At 42.0% G+C, this 21699-nt stretch overlaps 1 protein-coding gene and 1 long non-coding RNA gene across 2 annotated transcripts in view; one reads left to right on the top strand and one right to left on the bottom strand.

Annotated features, from left to right (window-relative positions):
• GLP2R (glucagon like peptide 2 receptor) overlaps positions 1-21699 on the bottom strand; it is a 67198-nt gene that overhangs the window by 26429 nt on the left and 19070 nt on the right. Inside the window, exons 5-9 of the mRNA XM_054459125.2 lie at positions 12433-12539; positions 9437-9590; positions 6913-7072; positions 5814-5874; positions 4924-4993 (exon numbers count right to left, since the gene is read on the bottom strand). Of these exons, the coding sequence (XP_054315100.2) occupies positions 4924-4993; positions 5814-5874; positions 6913-7072; positions 9437-9590; positions 12433-12539 (552 nt within the window). The remainder of the gene's footprint in view (positions 1-4923; positions 4994-5813; positions 5875-6912; positions 7073-9436; positions 9591-12432; positions 12540-21699) is intronic.
• LOC134738774 (uncharacterized) lies at positions 3341-6140 on the top strand. The gene is made up of 2 exons (XR_010124781.1): positions 3341-3452; positions 5760-6140. It is a non-coding gene; the product is annotated as an uncharacterized LOC134738774 (long non-coding RNA).

Here is a 21699-nt window from a genome sequence, read left to right as displayed (position 1 = left end):
CAATAAAGATTTATTTTATCTTATTTTATTTTATTGGTTATGTCATAGTCTAGTGCAGTGGAGGAAGATCTGCTCCACACAGTCATTCAGAAATCCAGGTTCCTTTCACGTTGTGGTTTAAGGAATTCTCTTTTAGAGTTGGGGTTATGTCTATTCAGATCAGTGGAAAATTGCAACATGTGGTCATATGACCAAAAATGAAGGCAGATATTGGTTCAGTCATAGTCTGATGAGTCTCAGAATGATAAGTATTAAATTCTGAATTCCCCGAGGATAGAAACTCTGAAATAACCTAGCACCAAGCCAAGCCCAGTGAAGGTGCTCAATGAATGCTAAAGGAAGATACAAGAGAGTGGCTGAATGAGATTCCAGTGCTAAGGAAGCTCTACATGGCAGGAGATTTGATTCCATCAGTCTGGGTAAGTCCGGGCTGGGTATTTTTTTAATCCTCCCCAGGTTGTTTTAATGTGCAGCTGCTGTCTAGTCCAGGGTTTTTCAATGTCAGCACTCTTAATATTTGGGGCAGGATAATTATTTGTTCTGGGGGTGGTTCTGCGTGTTGTAGGGTGTTGAGCAGCATCCCTGACCTCCACCCACTAGATGCCAGTAGCAACACTCTCCTCCTATCCCCATCCCCAATTTATGACAATTAAAAATGTCTCCAGACACAGCCAAATGTCCCCAGGGGTCAGAATCTCCTCTGGTTGAAAACCACTGGTCTAGTTCAAGACTGATTTTATAGATGAAGAAACAGAGGCCCAGAGAGGCCAACTCACTTGGCTAAAGAACATATCACAAGTCAGTCATAGAGCCCAGGCTCCTGACTCCTAGCCTGCCTCTTTCACTTCTTTCTGCATGGCCTTTCTTTTCCCTTCCATGTCTGGTGGGACACATAAATTCCACTCTCCGGGGAGCTCTAGAGCCGATGCACAGAATCCTAGAATCCTAGAGCTGTGCAGCTTGGGAGGGCAGCAGGTTTAGCTCCTTATTGTTCAGGACAGATTATCTTCTTGGAAACTGATAGAGATGAAGATCTAATGCCTTTCTCTGGGGTGTGTCAGTGTTTTACAAGTTCATGGTTAAATGTCTTCCTTGTGACCAAGGGGAATGTTCCCATTTCTCTTCAAGCCCATTTCCTCTAGTCCAAGTCCCTGTAGACACAGACAACAATAGTTAAGCAGTGTCCTCTCTAAGAGCTGAGGGTGATTGTGAAATATTCCCTTCTAGGCACGCCTGTTGACTTCTTTTAATTGCAGGGGGGTGGAGGGTAGGGGATAGAGAGATTAATAAAGGACTCAGTTTCCAAGGAGAAAGAGAATTTATCAGGCAGACCTGGGGCCATCCAACAGGCACTTGAGGCCTATGTGTGCACGGGAGGAGGGAAACACCATGGTGGAATTGGAGAACTTTAAATGTATCCATACGGGTAGAGCATAGGGCACGTCTGGTTAGGTGAGTAGAGAGGGAATGACTCTAAGGAGTTTAGAACCAGATCTGAGGGAAATAGTGACCTATTAAACAGTCAAGTAGAACAGAGACATAAATTTTACTCCAAAAAGATCACTCGGGCTGCAACAAGAGGATGGATAGTCAGGGGCAAGAATGAAGAAGACAGACCAAAAAGGAGGTTTTTGCAGAGGTCTGCACACAAAAAAAAAAATCACAAGGGGCTGAAGAAGAGCAGAGACCAGAGACCAAGGGATTAAGGAGAAGGAAATGGCTTGGGGAGATCTTTAGAAGAAGAATTGACAGGACTTGAATTCTGAATAGATGTTGCAGGGAGGAAGAGGACAGAAGTTAGGAGAACACCAAGCTTTCCAGCTTGGGTGCCTGGGTGGGTGGGTGGTGGAGCCATTTTCTGGGTAGAGTAGGAGAAGGAGAGGTCTGAGTGGGAAGATGAGGAGTCCACCACAAGCTAAGGTGAGAGTGGCCATTTCAGTAGAGCTGACCATGACTGGAGTCATAGAAGCAACAGCATGTAAAGGTCATTTTATCCAAAGTGAGAAGATAGAGCATGTTCTCTTGTCCCAACTAGGAAGCACCAAGGGAAACTAGAATGCGGGTCAGCCAGCCATAGAAGGCCAAAGCAGCAAGGCCCAAAGCAGTAGTTCCAGCCACTAGGATCATTTTAGGGATTTTAAAACTGTAAAGTATAATAATAATAATAATAATAATAATAATAATAATAATAATAATAATAATAAAAGAAAAAAAAAAAAAAAAAAAAAAACTGCAGTAGGGCCAGACTCGGTGGCTCACGCCTGAAATCCCAGCACTTTGGGAGGCCGATGTGGGTAGATTGCTTGAGGTCAGGAGTTCGAGACCAGCCTGACCAACATGGTGAAACCCCCATCTCTACTAAAAATACAAAAATTAGCCGGGTGTGGTGGGGAAGCCTGTAGTCCCAACTACTAGGGAGGCTGAGGCACAAGAATCGCTTGAACCCGGGAGGCAGAGGTTGCCGTGAGCCAAGATCCCACTGCTGCACTCCAGCCTGGGCAACAAAGCAAGACTCTGTCTCAAAAAAAAAAAAAAAAAAAGGAAAGAAAAGAAAAGAAAAAAGTAAAAACTACAGTGCCTAGGCCCCACTCCCAGAATTTCTGATGTCATAGGTCTGGGGTACAAGCCACCATGATGTTTCTAACACACAGCCAGTTTTGAGAACTCCAGGTGTAGACAAAGAGGTTCACAAACTTTAATGTGCATCCAAAGCCTGGGGAGCTTGTTCCAATGCAGGTTCGGATTCAGGACTGGGAGATGGGGCTGGAGAACCTGAAATTATAACAAGTGCTCAGGCGATGCTGGTGCTACCCGGTCTGAGGACCATCCTTTGAAAAGCAAGGGTGTAGCAACATGCTTTTCAACTCAGGCCACCCCTGAGATCAATGAAACATAAACGTCTAGGGGTGGGACTCAGGCAAAAAGAATTTTTAAAGACACCCAGGGGATTCCAAGAGCAACCCAGTTTGAGAACCATTGGTGTAGCTTCTAGAAGATTGCAAGTAAACACTAGGGATCCAGCTGGACCATGCCTCAACGCTGTACTAGGGATGGCTGCTGGCCTCTATTCTGCTTTGTTCTGCCTGGTTAGCAAGAACCTTTCAGGGTCCAGAGTGCAGGCCATGAGTGTCCACTGAATATGTTTATCAAGAACCCACCATATGCTTGGGCTGGCTGCCAGGATGATCAGAACATGGGGCTTACAGTGGCAGAAAACAGGTTTTAAAGAGATACTTGAAATGGTGTTGGCTAGGGCTGGAGCAGAAGCCTGCACAGGATCTGAGAAGGAACAAAGGAGGGTGTGGCCATTTTCACTTCGTGAGGTGAGCATCCAGGTAGAGCAGCACAGAGAGAATGATGCCTGACCCAAGACTTGAAAGATGAGGAAAAGATCACCAGGTGGAAAAGATGGCAAGGGAAGGAGTTGGAACCAGAGGAGAGTCTGAACCAAGGTACTAAGGTGCAAAAGAGCTGCAACATTCAGTATGGCAGGCGTGGGGACAGGAGGCAGTAAATAGTTTTTGAGCTGCACGGTGTTATGGTTAAAAGTGCCAGCTGTCACCCCGTCAGACCCTTTGGGCTGAGATCCGGTTTCCATTGACTGGCTCTATGACTTTAGGCAAGTAATTTCTCATCTCAGTGTGCTCACCAGTAAAATAAACCTAAGAATGGCATATCTTCATAGATTGGTTGGGAAGATTAAATGAGTTCATACACTAATACACAGAGCACTTACAAATGGAGCTGGTATGCAGAGGTGCTTAATAAATGTTCCTGGGATGTTGGTGGAGGTGTCCAGACAGGACCCCAGCTGGGCAGTGTGGCTGAAGAGAGGACTGTGGAGGGCGGGAGGATGTGGCAGGGCTAAGCACACCATGTGTGGGGTGTGTGTGCCCAGACCTCATCTGGCACACTATCAGCTGCAGGTCCAGTGACAGGAGGGAAGATACCACAGCATTCGTGCCACCTCATAGACCAGAGGTGACACAGGCCTGTCCACACTCTCGGTTTTCCCACCACTTCTAGGAACATTTTTCCCTCCAGGTCACACCTAGGTCTAAACAGAGAGTTGCCTTCTATTATTGACAAATATTGACACTCCCCTATAAAAACTAGCCTTTTTCTTTCATGGTGCCACAAATGCCAGATTATTTATATAAAATGGCAAAAACAGACCATCCAGCAACCCCTTGGGGAACAGGATGGGCAGAGAACAACATATAGTGTTCAGCACCTGGTGGGCACGCGAAGATTATGGTGGTGTGTCTAGGCAGGAATACTTTCTGCCTCCCTCTGGGATCTTGCTAACCCTTCCCAGTGTTTGCTAACTTTCTGCCCCTTCTTGCTAGCTTCTTTGACAGATCTCATTCTCACACTCTATTTTCTAAAAGAATTTTTGACTCTGGGTTGGCCATCCCTTTCCATTCCAAATATTCTGGACCACAATGATAAAGGTCCTTCCTCCCTAAGGTCTCAGAGTAGCATCTACGTCTTGATTCTAAGCTGCATCACAATTTTGGGTTAATATTAATTGTGTGTTTTCTTCCTCTAAAAGAATTCCCTTAGTCTCTTCCTCCCTCCTGCAGGTGGTGTTAGGATATAAGCCGATACCCCTGCTATTCTGGGTTCCTCCATGACTAAAGGCATCGGTATCCTCAGGGTCTTGCACACAGGAGCACAGAGCTGACTACAGGTCTCTTTACATAGTTTGAAGACCCAGAGAGAAGGAGGCTTACAATATAACTCCAAATTGAGGTCCTGAACCAGAGCAAGAAACTTCTAACTTCTCATTCAGCAGAAAATGCTCATAGTTCAGCTTCTCTCTCTCAAGGGATCAGAGAATCTGGGGGACAGGAGTGGGGTGGGGGGATTCCCCACAGCTGCTAGGCTCAGAGACAAAGAGGTGGATGCGATGGTCCTTACTGTTACACAGAGAAGCATGGGTCCTCGGATGATCCACCAGATTTTCTTATTCCCGTTTGTTGTCCAGCACCTAAGGTCAACAGTAGAAGCAGGCAGTAGAAGACTTAAAAACAAGAGGAGGTTGAAAGTCAAAGCCTCATGCTCTTTGGAAGAAGGATGCTTGCACTCAAGCCCTACTTCCCACCAATCATTCCCCTGAGGGGTGGGAGAGGCAGAAGAGAGAACCCAAATCCCTTCCTGTTAGTACTGGGACAGTTTACTTTCCTTACCATTAAATTGCTCTTCAGTGGTAACAGCCTGGCATGTATATCTTTCCAAAATTTTCCTCCATGTTCATACAAACATAAATTCCTAATTACCTAGTTTTTTTTTTTGTGCTATTTGGAGGAAAAAAATGGGATCACACAACGTACGTTTCAGCAATAGGCTTAAAATAGGCTGTTGAGAATCAGTGCCTAAAAGTTCCCATAATAATAACTTGCTTTTCTTTAAGTAGTCTCATAATATTCTGCAATATAGGTATATTACAGTTTGTTCAATGATTCCCATATTGATGAGCATTCAGTGGTTTTTTGTTTGCTTAGTTTTGCTATTTTTTTTCTCACTATGAACAATGCTGCAATAACCATTCTTGTATTTTTGTCCTTACATACCCAGGGCTGCAGCTAAGCTATACAGCATCTTTGAGCTAATTTGCATGTGTAAATAAATTAATAAACTAATTGCTATAAGATCTCTGATTATTTTATCTCCCATTCCTAAGAATATTCTAGATGGCCAAAATGAGAAGGGATAGATATTTTCTATGGTAAAATGATGTCATTCTTTGTATTTAGGCATGCCTGGGAATTACCAGCTCATGAAAGAATAACACCCGGTGAATTACCTACCCTGTGTTCTCCAGGTGCGCACGGGCGAAACCCCAGGGTACAACAAATAGCACAGGGAAGGCTGGGGAGAAAACACAGGCAAATGTAATTAGGAGTTGGTTGGCCAAACCTGCCTGCCTCCCACCACAGCGGATGAGGCTAACCACAGGTGGTTACAACATCAAACCTAACATCATGGAGTTGTGGACTGTGAGAGCGGGAGAGAAACAGGGTGGCACAGGGCCCATCCATTGTTTTACCAACCAAGAAACCAGGGCCCAGAGGGGGAAAGCGACTTGATGCTTGTCACAAAGCAACTGAGAATAAATTCAAGGATATTAACCCGAATCTCCTGAATTACTGGCCCAGGTTATTTCCTCTGAATCCTGCAGCACCAAATTCTCCAAAGGGTTTGTGGAGGTAGGGGGTCCAAATCTAGATACTCTTGGTCATATTTTTTTAATCAGAAAACTCTTCTTGAAGACCTGGTATTATGGGCTAAATGTAGATGTCCTCTCAAAAGTCAGATGTTGAAGCCCTACCCCAGTGATGGCATTTGGAGACAGAGCCTTTGGTAGTACTTACTTAGGTTTAGCTGAGGTCATGAGGGTGGGGTCCTCATGACAGGATTAGTGCCCTTTTAAAAAGAGACCAGAGAGCTTGCTTTCTCAACTTTCCTCACCATGTGAGAATACAGGAAGAAGGCAGCTGACTGCAAGCCAGGAAAAGAGCCCTCACCAGAACCCAACCATGGTGAACTTCCCACCCTCCAGAACCACAGGAAATCAATGTCTGTTATTTAAACTACACAGGTATTTTGTTTTGACATTCCAAGCAGACTAATACAGTTGGGGACAGGGTAGGAGGAATATCATCAGATTCCACCAAAGACTTTCTCAATTTTTGAACGTGTCAATTGGGCTGTTGGGCCTATGGCACCTGTGCATATGTGTGCATTTGTGTGCACACAGATACCCCTCTTCAAAGCTCCCTGTCTTTGAGGACTTATATGTCCCAGGAACAGCCTCCAGTTAGGTTTCTAAGTTCAATTAAAGTCTCTATTGGCCTCCCATATCTTGATGGATCCCCAGGAAAGGAAGCTGAAGGTCAGGTCACTCACCCCAACCCAACAACAGGTATCTGGGCCACAGCCGCCTCTCAGGAAGCACTGTGGGCTCCAGCAGCGTGTGGAGGTAGAGGCCTTCAACCAGCAACCATAAGTAATTGGCACCCACAAAGTAGTGCAAGAGAACCTGGACTGAGCGGCAGGAGGTGGACATCTGCAGAGGACAAAACACCTGAGGGTGAGTCCAGGCTCCCCTGCATCTGATCCCAAGTTGGGGAAGAAGGGCCTCCCAGGGACAACCTCTCCCTCTTTTTTTTTTTTTTTTTTTTTGAGACACAGTCTCACTCTGTTGCCAGGATGGAGTGCAGTGGTGCAATCTCAGCTCACACTGCAACCTCCAACTCCCTGGTTCAAGTGATTCTCCTGCGTCAGCCTCCCGAGTAGCTAGGATTACAGGCAAGCGCCACCACACCTAGCTAATTTTTGTATATATGTATATATATATATATATATATATATTTTTTTTTAGTAGACACAGGGTTTCACCATGTTGGCCAGGATGATCTCGATCTGACCTCGTGATCCACCCGCCTCGGCCTCCCAAAGTGCTGGGATTGCAGGTGTTAGCCACCGTGCCTGGCCCCCTCCCTCTTTACTCTGGTCTCTCCCAGACCTTTGCTGACCATCTCAGGGAGGTTGGCAATAATATCAAAATGTGAAGGAAGGAGAGCTTCAGGTAGGTGTTCAAGGCCAGCCTCCTCCTTAACATTCTAGACATTTTTAGACAAACAAAAATGTAGAAAATTCACCATCAGCAACTGCCCTAATGGAAACACTGAAGAGTACTCTAACCTCAGTTCAATTAAGCTAAAATCAATAACTAAAAATTTTTCATATGATTGGAAATTAGAAAATAGACTTCTAAGCAATCCATGGATCAAAGAAAAAAATGAAACAGAAATTAGAAATTATTTCTTAACTGAATGTAAAGAAAATATTGCATGAACTTACAGCATACGGTTAATACCAAACCTTATATAATAAAACTTATAGCCTTAAGTGCATTTTTTAAAAAAGAAAAAAGCTGAATATCAATTATTTTAAGGATCATGTAAAAAAAAGGTAGAAAAAGAATAGCAAATTAAGCCCAAAGAAAGTACATGAGAGGAAATAATAAAAGCAGAAGTTAATGAAATAGAGAACATGAAATAAAGATAATGAACAATGCCAAAAGTTTATTCTTTGAAAAGTCCAATAAAGTTGAGAAACTTGTTGCCAACATGATCAAACGGTAGAAAAAAGAGCAAAGATACAAATAATCAATATCAGGAATGAAAATGAGAACACTCTTACAGACCCAATGGACTTGAAACGATCCAAAGAGAATATCATGAACAATATTATGCCAATAAATTCGAACAGTTAGATGAAATAGACGAATTCCTAGAAAAACTCATTTGCTATAGCTGACAGAAGAAATAGAATCTGGATATAAGATTCGTAATTAATCCATAGTTTAAAACTTACCAATAAAGAAACCTCTGGGTCCAAAATGCTTAATTGGCACAATCTATCAAACATTTAAGGAAGAAATAATACTTATCTTTAATACATTCTTCCAGAGAATAGTGAAAGAGGAAACCAGTTCTAATTTGTTTTAAGAGGCTAGCACAAACTTGATCCCCAACCTGACAAAGGTATTACAGGCAAATCTTTCTCGTGAATGTCAACAAGGAAATACTCAACAAAACACAATATTAGCAAACTAAAGACAGCAACTTAGGAGAAAGAAAATAATATGTCAAAACCTAGTTGGATTTATTCCAGGAATGCAAGGTTAGTTTAATAGGTTACTGCATCATTAGCAGGATAAAGGAAAAACTATCTCAATAGGTGCAGATTTCAATGTGGAAAAGCATTGCCGCTTTAAGAAAATAGTACAATTGTCCCTCAGTATCCTTGGGGGATTGTTTCTAGGACCCCCTGTGGATACCAAAATCCACAGATGCTCAAGTCCCTTCTATAAAATGGTGGAGTATTTGCCTGTAACCTATGCACATCCTTTCATATACTTTAAATCATCGCTAGATTGCTTATAATACTTAATACAACGTAAACGCTATGTGAATAGTTGTTATACTGTATTGTTTAGGGAATAATGACAAGGAAAAAAAAGTCTGTACATGTTCAGGTCAGGCACAATCACCCTTTTTATTCCCAGATACCTTCTATCCCCAGTTGGTTAAATTCATGAATGCAGAACTCACGGATACAGAGGGCCAGCTATAATTGTAAAATATGTTGATCTGGTCCAATTCTTTTGTTCGCACATGAGGAAATTCCCACCCAAGGACATACAGCAGCCATGGTGAACCCTTCTGCTTTTGGTTTCTTTCACCTGGCCTACTCTTGGCAGGTGGTGATTTTGTTAAGTCACGTACTGCTTCTCTAGCCAGAAAGTCTTGGAAACCCTCTTATCTCCCCCTGCCCCTTCCTAGTCCCACCTGCCTGCCTTCTGATTCCCGGTACTGACCCATCAGGTGGGGAGTCCAGTTTAAACAGTGGGGAAGGGGATTACCTCCGACAGGTAGGACATCCACCCATTCTCATTGTCAGGCCTCTTGGAGTAAGAGTTGTAGAAGACGACGTCCTTCACAAGTACAGCCAGGGTTCTCAGGATGAAAGAAGCAAACAAGTTCATGTGGATGTAGTTGCGCGTGCAGTGGAGTTTTCTGTTCGAGGAAAAAACCAAATGCCTTCCCTCAGGAAAGAATGGCTCCGACCAACAGGCCTCTGCCTTTTATGCCTGTGTATCTATCACTAAAGACAGAGGGTCATAGTATAGGCTGCAGAGCTGGACTGCTGGATTATGTGACTGTAAATCTCTGTGCCTCGGTTTCGTCATTTGTAAAATGAGAGTAATAATAGTTATCACCAGCCGGGCGCGGTGGCTCACACCTGTAATCCCAGCACTTTGGGAGGCCGAGACGGGTGGATCATGAGGTCAGGAGATCCAGACCACCCTGGCCAACATGGTGAAACACCGTCTCTACTAAAAATACAAAAATTAGCTGGGTGTGGTGGCACGTGCCTGTAGTCCCAGCTACTGGGGAGGCTGAGGCAGGAGAATTGCTTGAACCAGGGAGTCGGAGATTGCAGTGAGTCGAGATCACGCCACTGCACTCCAGCCTGGCAACAGAGCGAGACTCCCCCTCAGGAAAAAAAAAAAATAGCTATCACCTACAAAACATCTTCAACATGCCAGCTGTGTTCCAAATCATTTACATACGCAGCTACATTTGAGTATTCTTACTCCTTACCACCACTGGAGGTATAGGAACCATTATTACCCTGATTTTATAAATGAAAGAATTAAAGCAGAAGGATGAAGTCATCTGTCCAAAGTCCCAGAGCAGTAAGTCACAGAGTTGAGATTCAAACACAAAAACTCTCAGGCCAAAGTATGGGTCTCCCAGTCTCTTCTGCCTCTGAGAACAAGAGCACTTACCTCCAGGGGTTGTGGAATGATTAAATCTGTTAATCTGTGCGCATAAGTAAGTGTCCAGAAAAATGTTAGCTCTCATCACCTCTTCCTTACGCACCTGGGGTCTCCTGCAGGCTCTTTGTGTGTGATGTGACATTGTGCACCCTTGCTGTCGCCAGAGGAAAGAACTTTTCCCTCCACTGTGCTCCCTGGGCAGCACATACCCTGTCCTATTTCGCTTTAAAGCTATTGTTACATTTTTAATTTCTAAAAAGGACCTGAGGCAGGTTCTTGTGTCTTAGGATTTATGCATTCTTCTCTCTAACTAGACTGGGGGCTATTTGAGGGCAGTGACTGGGCCTTACTTTTCCCCAAGCCTTAGGCAGAACTGACACTTGGTTGTCCCAGGCTTGGCTGAAGTGACTTCCTACAGGGCTGGGCAGTTATTTTCTCCTGGCTTGGTTCTGGGACTTTGGGACAGGGCATGGAGGAAGGAGGTCACAGATAATCATTGGGTACAAGTTGCAGAGTTCTCCCATAGCTCAAGCGTGGTTCTCCCAAAAGGGTAGATGGTCATGACTCTACCCTAGGAGCTGCAGAACATCTCAGGATTGAGGAGTCACATGAGGCCCAACCCAGGGCTAGCAAAGCCCAGGTGGAGGGGTGCTCTGGAGCTGGTTTCCAGGTCTCCCACACCTATGTCAAATGCTCATTCTTCCACGTTATATCCGCTTACGTTCCTGAGACCAGAGACAGCTTTGGAGAGCTTTCTAGTGGGTCCATAAATGTCTCACTTGCCTGATTTCTAAAAGCATGATTTAGTAAAAGGCACACAGGCTTTGGAATACTGAAAGTTTAGGGAGTGAAAGTGCTCAGATCCTAGACTGCCTGCTTGTGATCCTGGCTTCATCACCCACCAGCTGGTGATCTTGGGCAAATTACTTCATCTCTCTATATTTCAATTAACTCATGTCTAAAGTGGGGGTAATAATAATGCTAACCTCCTAGGAATAGAATGAATCCAAATTTGAATTAGGGATGACATTTAAACGACTTAAGGCATGTAATGCGCTTAGGAGTAAGCACTTAAATTTGATAGCTAATTGGTGTCTGAGGGCCCTGAATTGAAATCCCAGCTCTTCCACCCATTTGTTTACCTTGGGGAAGATTCTTAATCTCTTCTGTAAAAAGAATGCCTCTGATTGAGTTGTAGTGGGAATGGGTTGTGGTGGTAATGGGTGTGATTAGGGATTTACACCAGGGCCAGGCACACAGCAGGTGTCTAATCCAAAGGAGGTAAACTGTCAGGAGTCTTGGGTTCAAGTTCTAGCTGTGTAGCCAACTGGCTTTATGGCCAGAGGCGACTCAATGCCTCTGATTGGGACATTGCCATCCCTTTCTTCCCCTTCATCTGCAAAATGGGATGGATGGGACTTAGCCTCTCTCAGGTCATTTCCAGCTTTGATGATTCATGACACATCCAGCCCAGTCTTCCAGTGCCTTCTAGAGGTAGCCAATGAGCAAATTACACAATACTATAGTTGTCCCATTATCCACACTGTTGCCTTCCACTGTTTTAGTTACCTACGGTCAATCATGGTGCACTGCGGCTCAAAAATATTAAACGAAAAACTTCCAGAAATGAATAATTAAATAAATAGTTCATGAGTTTTAAATTATGTGCCATTCTGAGTAAAGTGATGAAATCTAACACTGACCAGTTCCATTCCTTGATCATCACAAAAAGAAGGGTGAACATAGCGTAATAAGATATTTAGAGAGAGAGGGGCCACATTCACATAACTCTTATTATAGTATAGCATTATAATTGTTCTATTTTATATTGGTTATTGTTGTTAATCTCTCACTGTGCCTGATTTATAAATTAAACTTTATCAGAGGTATGTATGCATAGGAAAAAACATGGAGATAGAACCAAACATAGGGTTGGTTCTACCCCTGTTTTGAACACTATGTTTCGTTCCACCCCTGGTTTCAGGCATCTACTGGAACTCTTAGAACATATCCCCTGTAGATGAAGGAGGGCTACTATACCTGCCTGAACACATGTCTGCAGAAGTTCTACTCACCGAAGAAACAAGAGGAGGGTGAGAGCCAGGAAGAGGGAGATAAGAGAGAAGGAGTATCCCACGGTGTACATCAGCTGCAAGGTTGACAGCAAGGCATAACGATCCACCTGAACACAGAGGAAGAGCAGATATGACCACCAAGCCATGGGGCTATGGCCATAACCCCCAGCTCCACACCCAGGGCCACCAAGGGCCTAGGCATGGACTCCCCACATTTTTTTAAACTTTTCCTTCCCAATCCTTGTTGACACCGAAATAGGGCAGTTTAGATTGCTCTCTGGTACATCTCAGAGGCCAAGGAGCCTTAACAAGTAAGAGCCCACGGTGGGTCTCACCCCTGTGACTGGGCCCACAGCCCAGCACTGACACACCAAGAGCCACAATATCATAAAGGAATTGTGTTCAGAACAAGAGGATGCCTTGGGAATGAGAACAGGCTCTTTGCCCTTGGGAGCACTGTCCCTAGGGTCTATGGGTCCTTCCTTCTGGAGGACAGGGCCAAATTTCTGTCTGAATGTTTCCTTTCTAAAGTAAGTCTTCATAGATGACCTCTTGGAAGAAGACTCAATGAAACATTGCAATATTTTCTCTGAGTCCCAGGTAGCCTGATTGTGAACAGAGGATAATTTCCTGGAAATTTTTTGTTATTAAATGTGATTTTTTGTTCTATGTTCATAAGGGATTTTGGTCTGTAGTTTTATTTTCTTGTAATGTGTTTGTCTGGTCTTGGCATCTGTTTAACAATGGCCACATAGCTGAGTTGGGAAGTAGTTCCTCCTTTTCAGTTTTCTGGAGAGTTCGTGTAGAATTGGCATTATTTTAACTTTACATATTTGGTAGAATTCGCCATTGGATTTAAATAGGTCCGAGGTTTTTCTCTGTGAGAGAATTTTAACTACAAGGCAATTTTAATATAGATATAGGACTATTCTGGTTATCCATTCCTTCTTTAGTGAAATTTTGTAGTTTGTTTCTTTTAAAAAAATTATTGTATCCAACATGTAGAAATTATTGGCAGAAAGGCATTCATAAAAATCTCTTATTATCCTTTTAATGTCTATAAAGTATCAGTAGTGATGTTCCATCTCTCTTAATATAATTCCTGACTTCTCTCTCACTTTCTCTCTCTCTCATCTTTAATTCTTTCCCTTTTTTAAGTTCATCTTTCTAGAGGTTTACCAAATTTATTGATCTTCTCAAGTAACCAAATGTGGCTGGTGTGATTCCGTCCTGCACAGCTGTTCCCTGGAGCAGCAGTCATTTATCTCTGTCCGCCTTTTCTCCCACCTAAGTACGTGCCACCACCCCATGGGGGACTCGATGGAGATGGACATGAGCCCCTGGAGGCCCCAGAACTATGTTTTCAGTTGTGAACTAAAGGCTGACAAAGATGATCCCTTTAAGGTGGATAATGATGAAAAGGAACACCACTTATCTTTAAGAATTGTCAGTTTAGGGCCTGGTGCAAAGGATGATTGCACATTGTTGATGCAGAGACAATGAATTATGAAGGCAGTCCAATTAAAGTAACACTGGCAACTTTGAAAATGTCTGTACAGCCAATGGTTTCCATTGGGGGCTTTGAAATCACACCACCCATGGTCTTACAGTTGAAGAGTGTGGCTCAGGGCAGATGCCTATTAGTGGACAGCACTTAGGAAGATGCAGAGTCAGAAGATGAAGAGGAGGAGAATGTGAAACTCTTAAGTATATCTGGAAAGCAATCTGCCCCTGGAGGCGGTAGCAAGATTCCACAGAAAAAATTAAAACTTCCTGCTGATGAAGAAGATGACAAGGATGAAGATGATGATGTTGAAGAAGATGATGATTTTGAGGAGGAAACTGAAGAAAAAGCACCAGTGAAGAAATCTATGAAATACTCCAGCCAAAAATGCACACAAATCAAACCAGAATGGAAAAGACTCAAAACCATCAACACCAAGATTAAATAACCAAGTTTGGGTTTTATTTATTTTCCTATTGTCTTTCTGTTTTCCATTTAATTGAATTCTATTCATACTTTCTAATTCTTTTCTTTTGCTTACTTTGAGTTTAATTTGCTGAGGTTTTTTTCCTAGTTTCTTAAGGTGGAAGTTAGGCCACTGACTTGATATTTTTCCAATTTTCTAGTATAAGAATGCTATAGATTGGATAAAGAAAATGTGGCACATATACACCATGGAATACTATGCAGCCATAAAAAAGAATGAGTTCACTGTCCTTTGCAGGGGCATGGATGAAGCTGGAAGCCATCATTCTCAGCAAACTAACACAGGAACAGAAAACCATATACCACACGTCCTCACTCATAAGTGGTAGTTAAACAATGAGAACACATGGATACAGAGAAGGGAACATCACACACAGGGGCCTGTCAGGGGGTGGGGGACAAGGGGAGAGAGAGCATTATGACAAATACCTAATGCATGTGGGGCTTAAAACCTAGATGACGGGTTGATAGGTGCAGCAAACCACCATGGTACATGTATACCTATGTAACAAACCTGCCCGTTCTGCACATGTATCCCAGAACTTAGAGTAAAAAAAAAAAAAAAAAAAAAAGCTATACATTTCTCTCCATGACTGCTTTGGTTGCATCACAAAATTATTGGCCTATTGTATTTTCATCTTTATTTAGTTAAAATATTTACTAATTTATTTTATACTTTTTTACTTGACTTATGGGTTATTTAGAAGTATGTTGTTATTTTTTTTTTAATATTTGGGGAATTTTCCAAACATCTTACTGTTATTGATTTCTAATGTATTTTGTGTGATTTTAAAAACTAAATTTATTTCTCTTTTTAGAACATTTTTTAAACGAGATAAAAAATTTACCTTTATATGTACTATTTCTAGTGTTCTTCATTCCTTTATGTAGATTAAAATGTTTATGTGGTATGTTTTTTTCTTTCTCTGTTATCATTTTTTGCAGTGGTGGTCTGGAGGCAGAACTCTCAGTGTAGACTTTGAGCTCTTCCAGGTCAATCCCAACCACGTTTCTCTCTAGAATTATTCTCTATAGACTTCATCAAGATCCCTATAATCTTGTCAGTCTCCAACTGCGCTTGTTTGCCTCTCCTTGAAACTAAATCTTTCCTTCTAAGACCAGCACAAACCTACCCCCTATAAGAAATCCTCCTCAAATGTCTCTCGGTTTATGGTCAACTCTTATTGTCAAAGTACTTGTGGTTTGTTTCACAAATAAGGTGTCAATTGTATTATTCAATAATGCTTTGCTTTCATTCATCTTGTCTTTCCAGATAGACTATGAAACACCTTGAAAGTAAAGAAGTGTTTTGTGCTTCTGCACACAGAGTGGTGTAGTTTCTTTAAATCGACTATTTCTGTGGCATATCAAGACATTACTGGGTCGAAGAGCATGATTTATTTTATTGGAGATACGAGGCTAACACGTTTAATTAAATAACCTAACTATTTGTTTCTAAATTATGATTTTTAAAACACGTGTGTGTTTTGTGCTTTCTAGGAACAAATTAGGGGACATGTCTTTTTTTTTTTTTTTTTTTTGTCTGTGTGCTAATTAGTTTGGGTTTCCAAGAAGCAGATCCTGAGACAGGAATTGGAATGCAGGCAGCTTGCATAGAAAGTGAAAAAAAATCAGCTGGGCGTGGTGCTTCACACGCCTGTAATCCCAGCACTTTGGGAGGCCCAGGCAGGTGATCACCTGAGGTCAGGGGTTCGAGACCAACCTGGCCAACATGGCAAAACCCCCGTCTCTACTAAAAATACAAAAATTAGCTGGGCATGGTGGTGGGCACCTGTAATCCCAGCTACTCAGGAGGCTGAGGCAGGAGAATCGCTTTAATCCTGGAGGTGGAGGTTGCAGTGAGCCGAGATTGTGCCATTGCACTCCAGCCCAGGTGAGAGAGAGAGAGACTCCGGCTCAAAAAAAAAAAAAAAAGTGAAAAAAATCATCAGTAGGGTAAGGGAGCAGTTAGGACAAATAAAGGGTGGGTTATCAAGCCAGCTACCATGGTGGGAAACTGGAGCTTAATCCCACTGGGGAAGCTCTGGAATCCTCAGAGTCAACTAACCCCAAGACCAAGAGAGTTGGTATAGAAACATACCAAATCTTGCCAGTCATCGATTGAAGGTGACTTCCAAGGAACATTAATTTCATGGCACTTATGGCCTGCATTTCAAGGAACAAGTGGGCTTCAGGAATCAGAGAACCAGCAAAGAAATGCATGCACTCTTGGTAAGAAGTTAAGCAGCTGTGTACTGAATTGATTAGGGCAAGGGGATATGGGCAGGGCACTAAGAGCACCTGCTACAGTTGGTTTAATTGTACTTTTTTAGAGGATTTTCTTCAACTGTCCTCTACATTAAGGTCTTTAACAAAACCTGGCTACTTTCCTAGAGGCTCCAAAACATCGGGTATCCAGCTCACGCTTCGTACCAACAGGTGAATCTTATGTCACTTAGACACCTTTATAAGAAGCTTCCTGATCAATATGTGATACGCACCCAACGAGGAAACAGGTACTCTCGTACATAGCTGAAGGGAGGACAAATGTATAACCCCAATGGCAATGTCTAACAAAATTATATATGCATCTGCCTTTAATCCAGTGATCCCACTTCTAGAAATCTTCCAAAAGATATACTGCCACAAATATGAGCCAACATACACATCTGAGGTTATTCACTGTAGCAGTTTTAGGAATAAAATATTGGAAATAGGCTGGGCGCAGTGGCTCACGCCTGTAATCCCAGCACTTTGAGAGGCTGAGGCAGGCGGATCACGAGGCCAGGAGATCAAGACCATCCTGACTAATACAGTGAAACTCTGTCTCTACTAAAAATACAAAAAATTAGCCAGGCGTGGTGGCGGGCGCCTGTAGTCCCAGCTACTCAGGAGGCTGAGACAGGAGAATGGCATGAACCCGGGAGGCAAAGCTTGCATGAGCCGAGATCACACTGCTGCACTCCAGCCTGGGCAACAGAGCAAGACTCTGTCTCAAAAAAAAAAAAAAAAGAAAAAGAAAAAAAGAAAAAAAAGATTGGAAATAACCCAGATGGTCATAGGACAGTGGCTGAACAAACAGGTAGATATGCTAAATGAAATACTATCCAGCTGTAAAAAAGAGAGAGAAATATTTCTAGGGCAGAAAAGCTATAAAAGTTTGGGAAAACAATTGGAAAAAATATTAAATATGGATGAAATAGGCCATGTGATAAAAATCACTGTTAATTTTACTTGGTTGAAATAATGGTAATGTAGTTGTGTAGAATGATGTCCTTAATCTTAGGAGGTACCCGATGAATTTAGGGGTGAAATCTCATGATGTCTATGAATTAGTTTTAAATAGTTCAGAAAGAGAGAAACAGAGAGAAAGCAAATGTGTCAAAATGTTATTACATTTTGAATCTAAATACTGGGTATGTGAGTGTCTACTATATTATTTTTTAAATTTTTCTATGTGTTTCAATATTTCAAAATAAAATGTTGGAAAAATCATATATAATCAATGGATATATTATAAATTATATTAAAATTAAAATGTATTATTAAAATTATATACCATATATATTAAAATTATATACAGATATATCAATTCATATGTACGTATTAATTAAATCATGTATTTAAGAATAGAAAGCACTTTTTAAAGGACAAAGTAAGGTATAATAATTTATTTTCATTCCATTAAATGCAATTCCATACTAAGTCATCTAAACACACTTGTTAATGCTTATGCGTGCACACACACACACACACACACAGTCTCCTTTAAAAGTGCCATTTAACATGCATAAGGACCCCCAGCATCCCGTTAGTTGGAAGAACGTAACATATTTTGTTTGCCAAAAGTCCGAAGGGCAAAGATTTACTAACACTGGCCTTTTTTGGGCAAAATTTCAACCCTCTATTAGAAACACAGGTAAACATGGCCAGAAGTTGTTTTTTTTGTTAAGTATTTGAATTCTTGGAAATATGGCCATTTGCAGAGGGGAGGAGGCAATGCTCTTGTCCTCACTTTTCCAAAGAGAGAAATCTTTACTTCCTGCCTTTGAAAGTGCAGTTTTCAAATCTTGCTTAGCGCTCCCTATTTGCTGACTTGGGGATGGTGCCACCGTGTCAGCACACTTGTGGTTCTCAACCGTGGCTGCATATTAGGATCATCTGGGGAACTTGGGAACTAGTATTGATGGCTGGACCCCACCACAGACCAATTGACTCAGAATTTGTGAAGCCATTCATGTAGTATTTATTAAGTGCCTACTGTATGCAAAAGCCACTGTGCACCTCAGTACTAGGTCAGAGGTTTGGGGGTGATAGTCAAATATAACTGTGACTTTGTTGTTGTTCTCAAACAGTTTGAAGCCCAGGAGAAAAAAAAAATACACAATTTGCCTAATTCAAGGCATGCCATTAGCACAACTTTGGTGTGAAAAAAGTCAGACAAATTCTTGAGATAAACCGGATCTAATCCAACTACAGGTGTCCTTCTGATCCCTTTAAGAGGTGTGATATCTCACACAGCAAAACTGTATAAGGATCACAGGATTCTGTTAACTCAAATCCAGTAGGAAAGTAAGAGGTTTAGACAGAATTCCCTGAGGATGTGGAGGATCCAGTTGAAGGTTCTTCATGTCTGATGGAAGATTAGACATGGAATCTTGCTATGTTGAGCAGGCTGGTCTCAAACTCCTGGCCTCAAGCAGCCCTCCCGCCTCAGCCTCCCAAAGCACTGGGATTATACTTACGAGCCACTGCACCTTGATAGAAGATTAGGATACACTTAAGGGAGACAAGGACATGCCAACACCCAGGAGGCTCTGAAGGAACAGAGACCCAACCAGATGGCTCCTGTTAGACCAAATAGCTAGGTTATGAAACGTGTTGAACCTGAATATGATCAGCCTCCTCTAATGGACATGAACCTGGGGCTCAACTTGTTGGCAAGAGTGAAAAAAATCACCCTGGTAGACCCAGTGGTATGGTCATCCTGGCTTGAGAGAACTGATTGGCAAATTTTCAGGGAACCAGTTGCAAAACACGAGCATTCTTAAAAATTAAATGATGGCCGGGCGCAGTGGCTCACACCTGTAATCCCAGCACTTTGGGAGGCCAAGGCGGGCAGATCACGAGGTCAGGCGTTCAAGACCAGCCTGGCCAACATGGTGAAACCCCGTCTCTACTAAAAATACAAAAAATAGCTGGGTGTGGCAGCGTGCCCCTGTAGTCCCAGCTACTCGGGAGGCTGAGGCAGAAGAATCGCTTGAAACTGGAAGGCGGAGGTTGCAGTGAGCCGAGGTTGTGCCACTGCATTCCAGCTTGGGCAACAAGAGCAGAACTCCGTCTCAAAAACAAAAGAAAAAAAAATTAAATGATGTAAATTTACAATGAATAAATTATATTCAGAATAAAAGCAATAAATACTCCAAATTCATCACTTCCTAATTACATTTCTACATGTCTGTGTTCAGTGCCACTGGGGTTATTTTTGCTGTTGTATCTGCATGAGGAGAAACATGTCTAACGCTGCGCTACTGTGCATACTCTGTGGTCACAATGGTAGCTTGAAATTGGCCATGGGGGGGCATTAATGCCACCAAAATTGGCAAGTGTTAACAAATCATAGCCTTTCTTTCTTCAGGATTGGAAGCAGGGAGCCTGCTGTTAACATCTACTAACACACCTACACCACTGGTATTGATAACCGGAACAAACAAATCTTGGTCTACAGGCAACCATGTTTCCTGAGATGGAAATCTCTACTTTCTTGGACCAGTTTGTCTCCTTAGTGTGAAAGTGTTTGTTTTGTGTCTTAATCTTGGCAAGGTTTGGTCACACCACTACAATTATTAAAGTTTTGTGTTAAATTCAGGTATAGAATTTTTTTATTTGTCCTCAATATTTATTATGAAAATTTCAAACATACACCAAAGTTAAAGAAACTTTATAAAGAACATCTGTATATCCACCACTTAGATTCTAACATTAAACTGTTTTTTGTTTGTTTGCTGTTTTTTGAGACAGGGTCTCACTCTGTCACCCAGGCTGGAGTGCAGTGGCACAATCATAGCTCATTACAGTCTCAACCTCCTGGGGCTTAAGTGATCCTCCCACATCAGCCTCCCAAGTAGCTGGGACTACAGGTGCACACCACCATGCCCAGCTAATTTTTGTATTTTCTTTTTTTTAGAGACGGGGTTTTGCCATGTTGCCCAGGCTGATCTCAAACTTCTGGGCTCCAGCAACCCTCCCACTTCGGCTTCCCAAAGTGCTGGGATTACAGGCCTGAGCCACTGCAGGCGGCCTCTAACAAACGTTAAACTTTATGTGGTATCATCCCATATGTACCCCTTGGTCTATCCCTCATATAGCGGTTTTTTAAATTACTTGCACAATCTGTATGTAATTGGTATTATTTAGAGAATATGACATATTAGAGGATCTAATAGGTTAGTATTAAGCTTCCAATATGAAATACATCAAAGCGTACTTGATTTTCAACTTTAAGTTGATGAAAACAGTATTGACATATTTAGGAAAATTCAAGACTCGACATATAAACTTGATGTATTCGATAAACTAGAATTATTTTAAAATAAGAAAGATTTTCTTGTTATAACAATTATTTAAGATAGTTTAAATGTCTAAAGCATATCGAATGTAATAATGCAGCTTAAAATGTAAAAGGATATGTAAATAACTTGTTTGTGTCAACAAAAATTAATCGGAGACCTCTACGAAAGTAGATTAACTTATTAGATTTATAAATAGAATAATAAACTATATAAAACAGAGTTGACCTTAATAACTTAACAAAAAGCTAGGTTTTTGGCTTTTGAAAGTCAAATGAAATATTACACACACACAAACACACACACACACCCCCACATAAATCCAACCAAATAGCCAATGCAGAAAAGCTACCATCACAGACACCAAAAAACTCACAATGACAAGTAAACTATGATCACAGCCCCAGGACTGAACCAGAGAGGCCAGGAGGGAGAGAAGTGTTTGTAGGGTCCAGGGAAGATACTCTGAAAAGAAAAGAAATGCAATAATCACAACTATCAAATGCCTACTGTGTGCCAGGAGGTAGATGAATCACTCCACATTCATTGCCCCCTGAAGCCTCACAATTAGGCCTGCAAAGCAGGTATTTTCAACCCCATCTTACAGATGCCTGCAGAGAGGCTAGGTGGCTCAAGTGACAAGAATAGTGTTTCTAAAACTGAACTCCTTGCCTTCCCCTGTCTCCAGACTTTAAACTACTGTATAAA

Source organism: Pongo pygmaeus, chromosome 19, assembly GCF_028885625.2.
Source record: "Pongo pygmaeus isolate AG05252 chromosome 19, NHGRI_mPonPyg2-v2.0_pri, whole genome shotgun sequence".
Lineage (NCBI taxonomy): Eukaryota > Metazoa > Chordata > Mammalia > Primates > Hominidae > Pongo > Pongo pygmaeus.
Note: the sequence above shows the minus strand (reverse complement) of the source record. Positions and strands in the feature narration are given on the sequence as shown.